We start from the raw sequence: 15,481 nt of genomic DNA, 5'->3' as shown, positions 1-15,481 counted from the left end.
GGAGGAGGAGGGGTTGGAGTATCTGGGGCTTACCTGGAGCCCAGACCCCGCCTTCTCAGCAAAGACAGAGCCCAGACTTGGGCTGCCCAGAACCCTACCTCCCCAGCCCACTGGGACATCCAAGCGAGCCCGACTAGCCCATCTCTCGAAGAAAGCCCTTTGCCGCCCTGGGCAGGGTGAGGAAGCCCACGGGCACGGAGGAACCCAGCCCACACAGACTTCGGCTGTGTGCATCGCACGCAGGTGCCCTGGGACTCCTGGATACGGCCAGCAGACACAGAACACAAATTCAGTTGGTCCTATCCCAGCTTTATTCTCATGACCCTCACATCCCAGATACAGCTCAGAGAGGGGCCCAGGTCACCCTCCCCAGTGAACGGTCCTTGGCTCCCCGCCCAGACCAGGCAGCGGGCTCTCGTGCCCACCTCTGCCCATCTCCTTCAACTGGGGGGTCACCCAGAGCCGGCCTCCTCAGCCAGGGCCGCAAGGCAGAGCCAGGACCCTGGCGAGGAGCTGCTCCTGGAGACCAGCTGTCCCCTCTGTCCACAGGCTTATCCCTGCTCCGTCTCGGGGCCCCAGGGTAGGCCTCGGAGGAGCTGGGGGCCCAGGCCTCCTTGTCCAAGGACTGGCTCCAGGTGGCCTGGATCCCTGAATTCTTGGGCAGCCGGAGGCCCGCACTGGGACTCCGGTAGTGAGAGGACCGCACTCCCAAGCCCCCAGTCCACAGGGCGTCACTGGCTGAGGGAAGGGGCGAGAGGGCGTTTCTCCGGCTCCTGCACCTCGAGGCCTGAAGGGGAAGGCTCAGCTCAGACCCGCTCCCACAGGAGCTCCCAACATTCGAGGAGGCCCCCCGGGCCCTCCACCTTCTGCCCCTCCCACTGCCCCTTGCAGCTCGCCTCAGCTCCCCCCGCCTCACTCCAGCTGCACTGGCCAACTTGCCTGTCCTTGAACTTGCCAGGCCTTTGCTTCAGCTGTTCCCTCTGCCTGAAATGCTTGTCCCTAGGCATGTTGACAGGAAAAACCCTCACCTCCTATTTGCTCCTACTTCACCTCCTCTCTCAGGACCACCCTGAGCACTATAGTCAAAATCGCAACCTGCCCCACCCAGCACTCCTGACCTCCTTCCCCCTGCTCTCCGTCCTACCCAGAGCGTGGCCATCTCCTAACATTCTGGGGCTGAGCCGCCCCAGCGTGGGACCAAGCACGTGAGATGTGGCCCATCTGAACTTCCGTGTTCTGGAGTGTAAAACGGCCACTGGGCTCAAGGTCGTAGCAAAAAAAATAATACAAACTATCTCGTTAATAAAGGATTAACCAATTAATTAAAATATCTCATTAATGAATTTCCACACTGATGACAGGTTGAAATAGTAACAGTTCAGGTATAATGGGATAAATAAAATATGTTATTAAAATTAATTTTACATGAATAAATAAAGCCATTAAAAAAAAAAAAAAAGCCAGGGGGATGCCTGGGTGGCTCAGTCATTAAGTGTCTGCTTTCGGCTCAGGTCATGATCCCAAGATCCTGGGATCAAGCCCCACATTGGACTCCCTGCTGAGTGGGGAGCCCGCTTCTCTCTCTCCTCCCTGCTCCCACTCTCCTTGTTATCCCTGTCTTTTTCCCCATAAATAAATAAAATCTTTTTTAAAAATTAATTTTACCTGTCTCCTTTTACTTTTCTGATGAGACTACTAGAAAATTTTAAATTACGCATGTAGCTCACGTCCTATTTCCACTGGACAGGGCCGTTGTAGATAATTACTATTTTTATGCATGTTGTTTACTATCTCTCTCCTGCACCCGAATGCTCCGTGCTGTATCTCCAGCTGTATCCCCTGCTGTATCCCTAGCATATCACCTGGCACTCAGTAAAGGCTCATTGTCAAGTAGATGAGTAGATGAACCACGGGCCCCAGGCAGGCCAGATACCCCCACTCACCCTCTCCGTTAGCATCGGCTTTGTGTTCCGACAGGGTCTCGATAGAGCCATCCCACCCCACACTGCGTCCTGGGGGAGCACAAGGCAGCCAATGGGCCATGGGGACCAGAGCAGAGGTGGGCAGGGCTTGTGCTGAAACCCAAGGGACAGAAGGGAAAGCCAAGGGGCTGCTGGGTCCAAGGGAGCCGGAGAGCAAATGGGAGCAGGGACCCTGGTCTCTCACCTTTGCCATGGGAGGTGGGCGCGCCCAGGGGGCCGGGCCTGCGCTGTCGGAATCGCTGCCTGGGGGTGTCCCCGGGGCTGAACGACTCAGAGCTTCGCCCCACCGGGAATCTCGAGCTGAGCTTCCGCCGCCGCCCCCCTGCCAGAGTCTCTTCCCGAAGGCAGAGGGAGCTCTGGGCCCGGCGCATGGGTGCAGGGGAAAGGGATCCTGCAAAGGTATAGGGAGGAAGGGTGTGGAGCTGTGCAGGGAGGGGCTGGGCAGAGCGGAGGGGCGAGCGGGGTGAAGCTACAAAAGGGCAAGGAAAGGAGGCTGCAAGAGGAAGGGGTGAGGTCTGGGTGAAGGAGGGAGGTGACAGGAGGCTGGTCTGAGCCTCTGACACTAGGGCTCTGACACTAACCCACTGTGTGACCTTGGGTAAGGCATGTCCCCTCCCTGGGCCTGGGATAAATGACCTCTTGCTCAAGTCCCCTGCTGCTCTGAGGTCCTAAACACTGCTGCGGACGGGCAGGACGGGATGGGTGGCAGCGCTGGCAGGAGGGAGGTACGAGCTGAGGGGCTTGCAACGGGGAAGGCCAGCGGGGTACACAAGATGAAGGGAGAGACCAAGGGCATTGGCAAGCACCAGGGTGAGGATAGGAGACATGGGGTAGAGACCATCCTGGTCACCTGGCCCCCAGACCCACCTGTCCCATCTGCCTCCCTGCCCTCGGAGAGCTCCGTCTCTGGGGGGCCCCCCAGGCTCTCGGTGCTGCCAGCCCCATCGGCCCCCAGGCGTGGCCCCCCATGGGGGCCCCCCTCCCGCCGGGGCCGCATCAGCCTCTTCACCTTGTCTGCCAACCAGCTGCCCTTCCTGGGGGCAAGAGGGCACAAGAGGGGGTAAGGCCAGGGAGGAAGGAGGGACAAGAGGGCCACGTTGGGGATGGCAAAAGCCAGGCAAACCCTCATCGGGGCCTGGAGGGGGCAGGGCAGGGGCAGAGGTTGGGAGGATCCCCGGCTCCAGGGGGTGGACGGGCCCCTCACTTGATCCGGGGCAGGGGCCCAGGCTCCAGCACTCGGTACTGGTCCATGATCTTCTCCACTAGCTTCTGCTTCTCACGGCGCAACGCATTGAGCTGGTCCCTGCGAGCATGAGGGAGGACACAGGCATGAGGCCAGGCAGGAGGGAGGCTCAGGACACGGGGGCTAATCCGGTCTTGGTGAACCGCTGCTGTCCTGAGTCCCAGGTGGTCAGCCCCAGCCCTTTCCCTGGGCATCTCCCCACAAGCAGGCACAGGGGTCTCTGGGACGCGCCCCCGCTCTGGGCAGCAGAGCTGGGCCCCCCACGGCCTGCTCACAGGTACTCGCGCTGCTCGCGGTGCAGGTGGTCCCGGCTCTCCAGGCTGCGCTCCAGGAGCTCCCGGTTCTCCCGGCTCAGGGCCTGAACCTCCGCGAGCAGCTGCCGGTTCTCCTCTTCCTGGGCGCTCCGAAGCTCTGTCAACAGCTGGGGATGCGGAGAGGGCAGACAGTAGGGCAGGTGGGGGATTGAACGGGGCTCCAGGTGGCTACCTTCCATCCCCCCCTCCCTGCCCAACCCCCCACGGACCACTCCCCACCCCCCAGCAGGCTGCCGCCCACCGCTCACCACACCTCGCACTGCGTGGTCAGCCGGCAGGCGCTGAGGTCTAGCTGCTGGTTGGACTCACGCAGACGCTGGCTCTGCACCTCCAGCTGGGCCCGCTCCAGCTCCAGCCGCGCCAGCCGGCCCCGCAGCTCCCCGCGTTCCCCCTGCAGCTCACCCCGCTCCCGCGACACCTCGGCCAGCAGCTTCTGAGCCCTGCAGAACCCAGAAGAGCTGCTCTCCGAGGGCACTCGGTCCCCCTCCCAGGCCTCCCACGGGGGCCAGAAGAGCCAAAGCGGGATCCCACAGGGACGGTGACTAACTCACCACCAGCCCACTTCGCAGACAGGAACACAGAGACCTGGCCCGAGAACGGCGGGGCCCGTGCCAGGGCTGGTACCTGTCATGCTCGCTCTGCAGCCTCCGCAGTTCTTCCTCCAGGCCGCGCTGCCGATGCCCGTCCTGCATCAGGCGTTCTCGCTCTGCCAGCAAGGCCACCTCCTGCGCCTCCACGCTGGCCCTCTGGGCCTGCAGCTGCTCGTGCCTGGGATGCAAAGGGACCGAGAGGGCTGCAGAGACCTGGGGCCGGGGCAAGCGGGTGGCCGGACTCTCTGGGGTCCACCCTCTCCTAAGCACTGGCCCCCAAACAAAGCCAAGGAGCAGAATGCTGGGCGGGGTGCCCACCACTGCCCATGACAAACGAGCCTCGGAGTAAGCTCAGCCCGGACCCCAGCCACACGTGAGGCCACGGCAGCAGAGGTGGCCATGTCGAGTGGTGGTGCTTCCGGGCAGGGGGAGCAGGGGGCGGTCAGACCCACCCAGGGAGTCTGCTCCACGCAGGCTGGGGGTGCTGGGAAGAGAAGCCGGGAGTCTAGGGGAGGCTCACCGGCCCTGCAGCTCCCGGTGGGCCAGCTCCAGGGCCCGCATGTTAGCCTTGAGGTCACGGTGCCGCACCAGCAGTCCTTCTAGCTCGGCCTCCTGCCGCCGCTGCAGCTGGGCCAGGGCCTCGTGATCTCGAAGCAGAGCTTGCTGCTGCCCCCGGGTCTCCTCCTGGGACTGCCGTGCCACCCGCACCTCCTCCTCCAGCACCCCCAGCTTCCGGTGCAGCTCCTGCCCCTGCATCTCCAGCACAGACTTCTCAGCCTAGACAGAAGAGCGGGTGTGATCCCAGTTCTGAAAGAGGTAAGGGACTGGGCGCAAAAGGCAAGGGGCAGGGCAGAGGATCCAAGAGAGAACTACAGAGGCAGAGCGCTGGAGCAGGGGTGACAGGGAACAGAAAGCAGAGGCAGGGTTAGTAGGCAAGGAGAGGGGAGCGGTATCACGGAGATGGGTGCTGGTGCCAGGCCATGGAGGGGAGGGCAAGAGGCACAGTGCGGGGTGCGGTGGGCAGCCAGGGCGGGGTAAGGTTAGGGAAAGCTGTAGGGACTAAGGGCTGGCTGTTGAGAGGGATGGAGCTGAGCAAAACCACAGAGGTGAGGGGAAGGGGGAAGACCGGGGCAGAAGGGGCAAGTACAAGGGAACAGGAGCAGGGAAGAGGGGTACCAATTGGGGTGTTCAGAGGTCAGGCACAAGGGAACAGGAAGGGCAATAGGCTGGGAGCTAGGGCAGAGAAAACAGTGGGTGGCAGAGGAAAGGGGGAGTGAGCTAGGGCAGGGGACAGGGCACCCAGACTGCCACCCACCTGCAGGCGGCTGCTGTACTCCTGGGCGCGCTGGCTCTGCAGCAGGAGCTCCTGGGCGCGCCCCTGCAGGCTCCCCAGCTGCCCCTCCAGGTGCTGCAGCTGCCCCTGCAGAGCCACCTTCTCGGCCACCAGTGTCGCATTCTGCCCATAGGGGAGTGGGGGGTCAGCAGGGGCCAGGCCACTGGGCCAAACCCCCCTCCCCGTGCCATGGGCGACACTCACGCTGCGCTCCACCTCGATGAGCCGCCCACTCTGGGCCCCTGGGGTCCTCGGCTCAGCGTGCCCGTCCGACCCCAGCCCCTCGGGGCCCTGGCGCAGCTGCAAGGAGAGGCCCCGGGAGGTCACGCAGGATCGTGGAGGAGGCCTGAGGATGGTGCAAGGACCTAACCCAGGGGACCCTCACCTCTTCAGCTGCGCCCCTGCCCCATGATGGATGGGTCCATCTGTCACTCTCCATCTGCCCTGCTCTGTGTCACTCAGTTCTACAGCATTTTCCAGCCTCTCTCCACCCTGCTTTGCCTCTGGGCCCCGGGTTTCAACACCACTTTCCCCCCCAGCCAAGCCTACATGCACCCACCAGGGGCTCTGCTGGGGGCCCGCTGTCCCCTGACACCCTGTGTTATGGTGACCTGTGTCCTTGCCTGCTCTTGGGCCTCCCCACACCCCAGAGCTGAGCCCTGAGCTGGGAGCCTCAGAAATGATGGCCAGCCAAGAACAAGGGCAGTAACCGAGCTCACTCGGGAGCGGTGAGGCCCTGGAGAAACACAGCCGGCACCTCCAAGCAGAGTCGCTGGGGTATGTCCACCAGAGGAATGAGGAAAACAAGGCTCCAGGGCCCCAGAAGACTCCAGGGCCTGGGCAGAGTCCGCCTGACCCCCAAGCCCGGGGCGCTCTCCAAGATGCCCCCAAATGGGGCACAAGGCAAGGGACAGGCCAAAAATCAAGGGGCAAGACCAGCACAGGGCAAGAGGGACCGGAGCGTGCGCAGCCCTGGACGTGCGCAGGCAGGATGGAGGGCAGGGTAGGACGAGGCTGCCGGCACTCCGCACGCCTCACCTGGACCAGCTCCTCTTCCAGCTGCAGAGCCCTGGTCTTGAGCTCCCTCAGGGCCTCCTCCTTGCTTGTGGCCGCCGCCTGCAGCTCAGCTTCCAGCCGCTGCTCCAGGCCCTGGTACCTGTCCGGAGAAGCTGTGGCACCGACCCCTCCCCCGGCCCTGGCTGCCCCCTCTCTGCCCTGGGGCCACACCCCCACCTCCGGTGCTGGAACTCTTGCTCCCGCAGAAATTCCTGGCGCTCCAGGGCCGCCTGCTTCAGCTCACTCTGCAGATGCTCTAGCCGCGTGCCCAGCTCCCGGCCCCGCACCACGGCCTTCTCCAGCTCCTGAGGGCAGGCACGGCAGGCTCAGCGCGGGAAGGGAAGACCACCACCCTCCCCCATCTTCCCCCATCCTCCCTCCCCCAGGGAGGGCCAGATGGCGTCTGGAGACCTAGCTTTCTGTCTTTCCTCCGTCACCCTAGGCAAATATCTTTTCAAGTAGGTTCTCACGACGCTGATATCTAGAGTCACGTCCTCTACTGATGGAGCAAGCCAGGCGCCCCACCCTGGGCCAAGATCTTTAACCCTTTGGCCTTCTACTCCTCCATCTGTAAAATGGGAACAAAGCCCGGACACCTCGCAGAGTGACTACAGAGGAGCTGGGAGGTAAGCTTGGCGGCGGGGGAAGGAGACCCCTGGCCCAGGAGTCAGAGACGCTCACCAGGCAAGTGTCTTTACCTCTCTGAGCCCACGGTTCCTCGTGCGCCCAGTGGCAGCGAGCCGCGTCCTACGTGATGAGGCCATGCTGGCCACGTGAGGGAAAGAGGGATTTGGAGGAGGCAGACAGGAGGAATGCCCTGGGCCACAGAGGGATGGGGACAGAGGACAGGAACTGGGTGAATGTCAGGCCCAACCACAGAGGGGGCTGGTGGGTGGGGAGAGATGCTGAGGGCCAGGCCAGGAGTCCTGTGGCGGTTGGGCCGCACCATTGCGGAAGGGGGAAGAACGAGATGCAGAGATAGACCAAACCATTCTGAGATGCAGAGGCCCTGGCATGATGAAACCACAAGCCAGGGCCAACTCGGACCAGCTGCCTACCAAAGCCTGTCTCTGGACACCAAGTCTACCGCTGCTGCTCTGACCTTCCTGGGTTTGCAACCCCACCGAGTCTCCCCTGGGGCCACTGTCCTTCTGGACACCCTTGGCCACTGCCTCTCACTGGAAAAACTACAAGTCCCATGAGGTCCTGCTGCCTGTTGGCCCACACCCAGGAGAGCCCAAGGACTAAGGGTAGAAAGAACAGTGGTACCCATGAAGAAACCTGAACCTCCGGCCAGACCCCAGAACTGGCCCCTTCCAGGCCCTCAGCACCCTGCCTCCACTGCACCTCTTGCCCTCCACCCAGCCCAGAGGGACGGGCCGCCTGGCCTCAGGTTCCCTGACCTCCCCGGTCTAGCCACCTCCGCCTACACCACACCCAGTCATCACCAGGAACTGCTCTGCCCAGGAAATCTCACAAAATTCCCCTTTGTCCTCAGGCTCTTCCAGCGTTCGGTCCTCAGAGCATGCCTTACCCTCACCTGCCCTGAACGCCAGCTGGCATCCCCACTCCCCAGCTGCCCCCAGCTCTCCACATTCGCCCGGAAGGCAGGTCATCTGAATTCGAGCTTCCCAGGACACAAGACAGGTTAAGGAACAAGCCCCTAACAGTACAGCCGGCTGGTCAGAGATCTGGGCCAGAAGCCAAGTGTGCCTGACAGCGTGGCTCAGTCACATCCTACACAGTGAACCCCAGAGACCCCTCTCCACCTACCTTCCCACCCGCAGCCCCATTCCCCCATTCCCCTGCCCTGCTCTGCCTGACACCTCACCCCGGGTCAACCCAACAGTGTGTTCCAGCTCCTCTCCGCCCAAGGGGGCTCTCAGCAAATGACCCCTTCTTTCTGAATCTCGGGGTCCTCATCTGGACAACAGGGATGAGACTGGAAACTGCTCAGCTGGAAGATTTGATTCCTAGTGTGCACACCCCGCCCCTGCAGCACGGGGCCCCAGGCCTGAACACCCTTCCTATCGCCTCCTAGCCTCCTCCGCTTCCCCGGAGGGGCCTTGCAACTCGGGCCCCCCCTTCAACACCCTGCTGGGTTTAAAGGTCATGGCCTTCATGTAAAGGTCATTGAGATCATTTCCTTCCCAAGAACCACCACAACTCCTTCCTCAGCTTGAAAGGAAGATGAGGCCCTGCCCAGTACGAACCTGCTGATGAACCCCCACCTGTCAGGCACCTGAGCATCCGTAATGCCTTCAGGTCTCCGCACATGCTGTTCCCTCTAAAGTGTCCTTCCCACCTAGTGGGAGCCCATGTCCGTTCCTCACACCTTCTCCGAAGCCTCCTTGCCTCCACCCCAGCACTAGCTCCCTCCCCCCATGGCCTCCTGCACCCTTTGCAACAGGTTTTGGGGCACCTGAGTGGCTCAGCTGCTTGAGTGTCTGACTCTTGATTTCAGCCCAGGTCATAATCTTGGGGTCCTGGGATCGAGCCCCAGGTCAGGATCCCTGCTCAGTGGGCAGTCTGCTTGTCTCCCTCTTCCTCTGCCCCTCCCCCTTCACTCACTCTCTCTCTCTAAAATAAATTTTTAAATCTTAAAAATAATATTAATGATAATCAACATGTCTTGGGGCACCCAGATGGCTCGGTCAGTGAACCGTCCGACCCTTGATTTCGGCTCAGGTCATGATCTCAGGGTCATGGGATAGAGCCCCGTGTTGGAGTCTGCTTGACATTCACTCCTTCCCTCACCCTCACCCCCTGCCCTTTTCCCCCTTCTCTCAAAATAAAAATAAATAAATAGATCTTTTAAATATAATTAACACGTCTTGAGCCTTTGCCCGGCATAAACTAGGCACATCACACAGTTATCTCCCTTGGTTTCCCGAAAGACCCAAGATAGCCATGAAGAGCGCCCCCATTTTACAGAAGGAGGAATCGGGTGGAGGGGAGTTGGCTCCCACAGTCTGAGAGCCAGGACTGAACCCCCAGGCAGTCTGGCTCCATACCCACACTCTCATCCCCTCCTACAGCCCGCCCCACCAGAGAGAGGGGACATCCATCAGTCCTGTGTCCTGGGCCCAGCACCTCTTGGAGGGCAGGGGTGGACTTTGCCTTTCTCTCTCCAGCCCCAGTAGGTGCCGAGCACTCTGGGGCCACTGATGGAATTGATAACCCAAACCCCAGCAACTGGCCCAGAACCCTACTTCCCACCCCAGGCTGTGAGCCTGGACATACCTCCTTGAGGGCCTGCTTCTCCCTCTCAGCCTCCTGCAGGTGCCAGCGGCCATCGCTCTCCAGCATTTGCAGCCTCTCCTCCGCTGCCTCCGCCCGGGCCCTCAGTCTGGGCCCCTCGCGCTCCCACTGCCTCCGCTCTCGGCCTGCGGCTGCCAGGGCCTCCACCAGCGCCTCCCGTTCCCGCGACACGGCCTCCAGCTCCCGGCCGGCTGCCTCCACTGCCTCCCGCAGTCGAGCCTGCTCCCGGGCCTGGGCCTCCACCTCCTGATGGGCCTCCGTCTCTGCCCTCCGTGCCTGAGCCAGCTCCTCAGAGAGGCGGGCAGCCTCCATGCCTCGGGCCTCAAGCCTCCGGGCCTGAGCCTCTAGCTCCGCTCGAAGGGCCTCGGCCTCTCCCCTGAGTCTTGTCACCTCTTCCCTCATGGCCTCCTGCTCGGGGACATCACCAGCCAGGATCTCCCCTGGGATGGGCCCTTCCCAGGTCTGGGCCTCCGGGGCCCCTTCTGGCTTCTGCTGGGGATTTTGCTGGCCTGGGTCCCCAACCGTCCCCTCCAATTTCTGTTCATGCTCTCTGGCCTCTCTCTGCCCTTGGGGTAGGTCCAGCCCTTGGCCTAGGGTCTCCTGCTCCTCCAGCTGCGCACGGAGGCTGGGCTCTGAGGGTCCAGGCTTGCTTGCAGGGCCCTCCTGTCTCAGCACCTGAGCTTTGAGCCCTGACTCTCCAGTCTCTCCTCCCAACAGCTTGGCCTGAGTTTCCACCCCTGGACCTTGAGGGGAGACCACAGTGCTGGGAGTCTGGAGAAGGGCTCCATGGCTGGCCTTCTCCAGGGGCTCCTGTGTTGCTCTAACGTGGCCTGATTCCTGGAGGGTCAAGTCTGAGGTCTGGGGGGCCGTGGCAGCCATCAGGAGGGGCCTTTGTATCTCCTGTGCGTCTGAGTCAGAAGCCTGCGGAAGCACAGCTACTCTCTCAAGGGCCAAGTCTGGTACTGGGGAAGCCGGGCCCGAGGCCTCGGTGCCTTCATCCCCCACCTGGCCAACCAAACCCTGGGGTCCCACGTCTGAGGCCAGGCAAGTCTGGGGAGCCGCATGCAGCTCTGGAACCAAGGAGTCCTCGCTCTGCTCCTCCAGCAGGGGGTGCTGAGGGCACATGAGAGGAAGAGTCAAGCCCCCAGGAGGAGGCAGGGAAGGACCAGCTAGGATGGGTGGAGGAGGGGACTCACCTGGCGCTCAGGCTGCCCCCGGAGCCCCTGCAGCAGGGCCCGAAGCTCCCAATTCTCCCTCTCCAGGGTCTGCAGCCGCCCAGCCTCTGCCTCTCTCACTTCATCATGAAGTGAGGGGACTGCTCCTGGCACAGGGGCTGGGACATGGGAGATGAGGTGAGGACCCCTCCGTACCCTTTGCCAAGATCCCTGGTTCCTCCCCCCTGGGAAGAGAATGAAGTCAGCAGCCACCCCCACTAGAGTTGCAGGAAAACAGGCAGCCAGCCCCACAGTCCCAGGCCCTCCACCCGGGCCCTACTCACCCTCCCCCGGAGACCCCAGCGGCGCCTCCAGGCTCCGCTGAAGCTCCAGCTCCAGCTCCACGTTCTCCTCTGCCAGCCGCTCCACCTGATGCCGCAGAGTGTCCAGCTCCTGGGGGCGGGGCAGGGTCAGACAAGCCTTGCCCACCACGGCCAGGCCGACGTGTGGGCTAGATCACTAGGGGAAACAAGGAGTCAGAGGTTCTAGGGAGCACTAGAGAACTCTGGGGGAACCACTGGGGTCGCCAAGGGTCAGAGATGACACTGACTGGGGGTCACTCGGGCCATCTCACCGCATGGGCCTCTCCCAAACGTGTCCGCAGCAGCAGATTCTCACGCTGAGCCTCGTGCAGCCTAGCGCAGCGCTCTTGAGAAGCCTCCAGCTGCTCCTCCAGGAGCGCCTTGGAAGCTTCCAGAGTCCTGGAGAGAACCCGTTCCTCCTGGTGCGGGGAGCAGAAACAAGTGGCGATGTGATGCTGGCCCCACCCCCCCCACCCCCCGCAAGCACTCCAGGGCCACAGACCCCGCCTTCCCTCCTTCATCCGACCCTGCGCCCACGTGCTCTCCAGGCCCCACCTCTCCCTCCCACCTGCTCCTCCCTCTCCAGGGTCCATCCAGGTACCACTTCCTTAGCATCTGGCCCCGCCCCCTCCGATGTAGGCCCGGCCCCTTCTCCCCCAAGAACCCCCTCCCAAGGTGGCATCCCTCTAGGCTCCACTGCGAAGGGCGCTCTCCAGACAGTTCTTCGCCAGCACTCGGCCCCACCCTCCTCTCCAGGACCTACCCTTACCCACCGCCCCCACCTCTCCTCTCCGTCTGCCCCATTCTCCAGACAGCCTCTCCCTAGACACCACCTCACCCATTTCTCCGAGCCGTGACTGCTCTGTCCATTAGACCCCGCCCTTTCTTCTCCGGGCCCAAATTCGCTTCCCCTCCTGGTCCACCGGGTCCCCAGCAAGCCCCGCCTCCAGGCCCCGCCCAGTGTCCCCGCCCTCTTCAGGCCCCTCCTCCTGTCTCACCTCCAGCTGGCTTTTGCAAGCCTCGGCCACCTGCAGCCGCTCGCGACAGCGTCGCAGCTCCTCCTGCAGGCGGGGCAGGCGACCGGCCCGCTCCCGCAGCGCCTCTACCTCCTCGCGGTACAACTCGGCCCGCTTGGCCTGTCCTGACAGCGCCTGGGCCTGAGTCAGACGGTGCGGAGCTGGGGACGGCCAGCCGCGGGCCAGAGGGATTAGGGGAGGGGAAAGAGCCCGGGTCGGGGCAGGTGATGGAACAGAGGAGGCGTGAGGAGAGGGCTAGGGAATGCGGCAGCGGCAGGGAGCATCTGAGCGCACCTCCTGGCGGAGCCGTCGGATTTCCGCCTCCAGGCCCTGCACCTCTGCCTGGGAGTCTAGCAGCAGCTCCGCCTTCTCCTCCCTGGAGAAAAGGGACGCTGGAGGGTCCTGGGGACCCAGAACCCCCAGGCACGATGCCACCACGTCTCTATCCACGTCTAATCGCCCCTCTCCCTCCAGGGGTACTCACAGCTCCTGCCTCAGGCGCCGCAGCTGGGCCTTGGCATTGGCCAGCTGCAAGGCCAGGTGGTGGGAGGAGCCCTCTGGGGGAGTCCTGGCAGGAGCCTCTGGCAACAAGGGGGCCGGCTCTCTCTCCAGCAGCAGTTCAGCCACCCGCTGTGGGAAGTTGAGGGTCAGAAGCCAGAGGTAACCCAGCCCATGACCCCCAGTCACCACAAGCCACATCTGGCTCTTGCAGTTCTGCTTGTTGAAGACCCTCAACTCCAGCCCCACATCTGGGCCCCAAACCCCATCACCCTCCTTCCATATCTGGAGCGCCACAGCCCTCCCATTCCTCCACCTGGGTCACAGTGCCTCCTACCTGGGCCCCCATGTCACGCTCCCGCGCCAGCCTTAACAAAGTCCCCAGCAGGCTCCGGGACAGCATCTCCAGTTCTGGAGGCTCCAGCTCCCCAGGCTCGGGCCCAGCCAGCGCCAGCACCACCCCTGCCCCAGGCTGGGTCACCTGGGCAGGTAGGGAGAGTGGTTCAGCAGAGGAAGGAGAAGGGCAGGATGCCCCCAGGTGGCAGTGCCAGTCCCAGGCTCTCGACCAGCCCAAGTACCTCCTGGATGGCAGCAGCCAGCTCACTCTGGATCTCAAGGCTGAGGCCCTGGATGTGTCGGATGAAGAGTTCCCGGTGCTCACACTGCGGGGAGACACGGCGGAAATGCTGGCAGAGGAAGCCTCCACGTCTTCCGTCTGAGCTGGACCCTACCCTGCCCTGCCCTGCTCACCTGCACTGATGCCCCCAGCAACAGTCGAAGGATGCCTTCCAACTCCTCCACCGCCTCCTCTGCGGAGCACAAGCCGCAGAAAGTTAGCGGTGGGGCGAGGGGATAGAAGCGGGGCGTGGGGTTGGTAGGAGAGAGCACCTGAGAAGGGGTCAAACCCCAGTGTCTGGAGGTCTGGGGGTGGCGACAGGATCAGCAGCTGCAGCTCCTCCTGGGGGCAAAGGAGACAGGACCTAGGAGTGGGGCCTTCCCACGGGGGGCCTCCCAGGCTCTGCCGCCCCTTCCCAGCCCCTCACCTGGTAGAAGTCCCGCAGCCGGCCCCATAGGTGGTTCAGGTTCCGCACCCGCCGGGGTGCAGGACTGTCTCGGCCACCGACTACTCGAGGTCCCCCTCGAGAACTCGGAGCTCTGTGGGCACAGGGAGCTAGGTGGGAGGGGGGACAATCAAGGCCCCACGTCCCCCAACCAGGCTCTTCCCACCAGCCCTCAGGCTCCTCCCAGCTGCTTGTTGTGGGAGGGGCCACCTCAGACTCCTAGGCTGGCCTGTGGTTTCTTACATGATGCCCAGCACCCGGAGGAGCAGGGCCCCATCGCTGAGATGCAAGAACTTCTTCTCCGGGCAGAGGGGCCCCTCTCCTTCCTCCTCTTCTTCCCCCTCCGGCTCCTCCGCCTCTCCTACCAGGCCGGCCAGTCCCAGCGCCTGTGGGGAATGGGGCCAGGTCAGCCGACTGGGTTAGGAACTCCCCTACCAGCAGAGTGACTCCCGAGCCCCTCTGACCAGCCTCCTGAGCCCTCGCAGCCTCCTCCTCACCTCCTCCCTAAATGCCCCTGGCCCCTGGGTCTGGACTCCTTTTCCTGCCCCACAGCTACCTCGACTTCTCCAGCCCCACTCTTGCCCACCCTTGCCCTCAGTCCCTACCCCTCCCCACTCTGCTGGACCTTCCTCCAAACCCAGCACCAGCCCGTCCTGGCTGCTCACTTCCCTTTCCCTCTCGCCTCCCACCTGCCCCCTCACCCAGGTGGCCAGGCTCCCACTCAGGAAGTCTTTGAGTCTGGGCCCCTTGCCCCCATCCATGACACGGTCAGGGTGTAGGTCCCGCTGTGGCAGCTACACCTGCCCGGAGAGGAAGAGGAAGTTCCTCTGGTCGGGGATCCCGAGGCCCAGCCACAGACAGCCTTTGCAGCTTCCTCCTTCCGGGAGCAGGCGGGCCTCTGCACCCCCAGAGTCCTGCCTCAGCCCCCACCTCACCACCCCACATCCTCTCAGCATCTCTGCAGGGCCACAGGACTGGCCCAGAGGTTAGCAGGGGAAGGTGGGCTCAGGGCCATCCCGGAGCGACTCCCGCAGCCCTCCTGGCACAGGGGACGATGGCGGGTGAGTCCCCCACCCCTCTGGGAACTTGAAACTAGAGAAGAGGACCTCGGCCTCTTGTCTTCCAGGGCCTCTGCAAGGAAGCTGGGCCTCATGTGGTGAGTCTGGGTGTTCACACCTGCCTCTTCTGACATGCCCGGCTTCGCTTTCCCGTTGGTGTTTCTCAAGCTCACCCTAGCTCCGCTCCCAACCCAGAAGCCTGGGGAGGTCAGATGCTGCCACCCCGGCAAACCTCCTCTGAACCACAGCCAGGAGTGAGCCCCCCTCCTCCGCCCCACCCTCCCCCATCCTCTCTGCACACCAGATTGAGATAGGACATCTGACCTCACAGGCCTCCATTTCCCGTCTGAACGAGAAATGGCCTGGACTCAGGCCTCTGAAGGAAGGGGTAGAGTGCAGAAGCCTTCAACATGTCTCCTCTGCACCCCCCCACCCCACCCCTGCACTGCTGAGACTCCCAGCATGTCTTGTAGACAAACAGGCCAGGAGGACCTCCCAGTTCCCCGACGGCGCCTCCATTCATTCTTTCATCTGCCGGCGCCTTGCCGGACAC

The 15,481-nt window shown here is 63.1% G+C and overlaps 1 protein-coding gene across 3 annotated transcripts; it reads right to left on the bottom strand.

Moving 5' to 3' along the window:
• Nucleotides 1–624: 624 nt before the first annotated feature.
• On the bottom strand, nucleotides 625–14,721 carry CCDC88B (coiled-coil domain containing 88B). Of its 3 annotated transcripts, XM_032879370.1 has the most exons (27): nucleotides 14,572–14,721; nucleotides 14,114–14,256; nucleotides 13,853–13,964; nucleotides 13,698–13,767; nucleotides 13,560–13,618; nucleotides 13,388–13,471; nucleotides 13,147–13,290; nucleotides 12,796–12,941; nucleotides 12,606–12,687; nucleotides 12,294–12,452; nucleotides 11,568–11,714; nucleotides 11,278–11,386; nucleotides 10,976–11,112; nucleotides 9,762–10,892; nucleotides 6,696–6,823; nucleotides 6,501–6,618; nucleotides 5,667–5,762; nucleotides 5,445–5,585; nucleotides 4,650–4,906; nucleotides 4,164–4,307; nucleotides 3,793–3,979; nucleotides 3,501–3,646; nucleotides 3,187–3,285; nucleotides 2,850–3,016; nucleotides 2,167–2,373; nucleotides 1,944–2,012; nucleotides 625–787 (listed from the first exon to the last, which is right to left on the bottom strand). In XM_032879370.1, the coding sequence occupies exons 1-27, from the start codon at nucleotides 14,629–14,631 to the stop codon at nucleotides 732–734; spliced, it is 4,398 nt and encodes a 1,465-aa protein (XP_032735261.1). In that variant the 5' UTR covers nucleotides 14,632–14,721; the 3' UTR covers nucleotides 625–731. The 3 variants fall into 3 exon arrangements, 2 of the variants coding, with proteins under 2 accessions (XP_032735261.1, XP_032735262.1); XM_032879371.1 differs by lacking the exons at nucleotides 13,698–13,767; nucleotides 14,572–14,721 and having other exon boundaries at nucleotides 14,114–14,244; XR_004385195.1 differs by lacking the exons at nucleotides 625–787; nucleotides 2,850–3,016.
• Between the last annotated feature and the right edge of the window lie 760 nt (nucleotides 14,722–15,481).

Source organism: Lontra canadensis, unplaced genomic scaffold (assembly GCF_010015895.1).
Source record: "Lontra canadensis isolate GAN:19392208 unplaced genomic scaffold, GSC_riverotter_1.0 scaffold66, whole genome shotgun sequence".
NCBI classification, from domain to species: domain Eukaryota; kingdom Metazoa; phylum Chordata; class Mammalia; order Carnivora; family Mustelidae; genus Lontra; species Lontra canadensis.
Note: the sequence above shows the minus strand (reverse complement) of the source record. Positions and strands in the feature narration are given on the sequence as shown.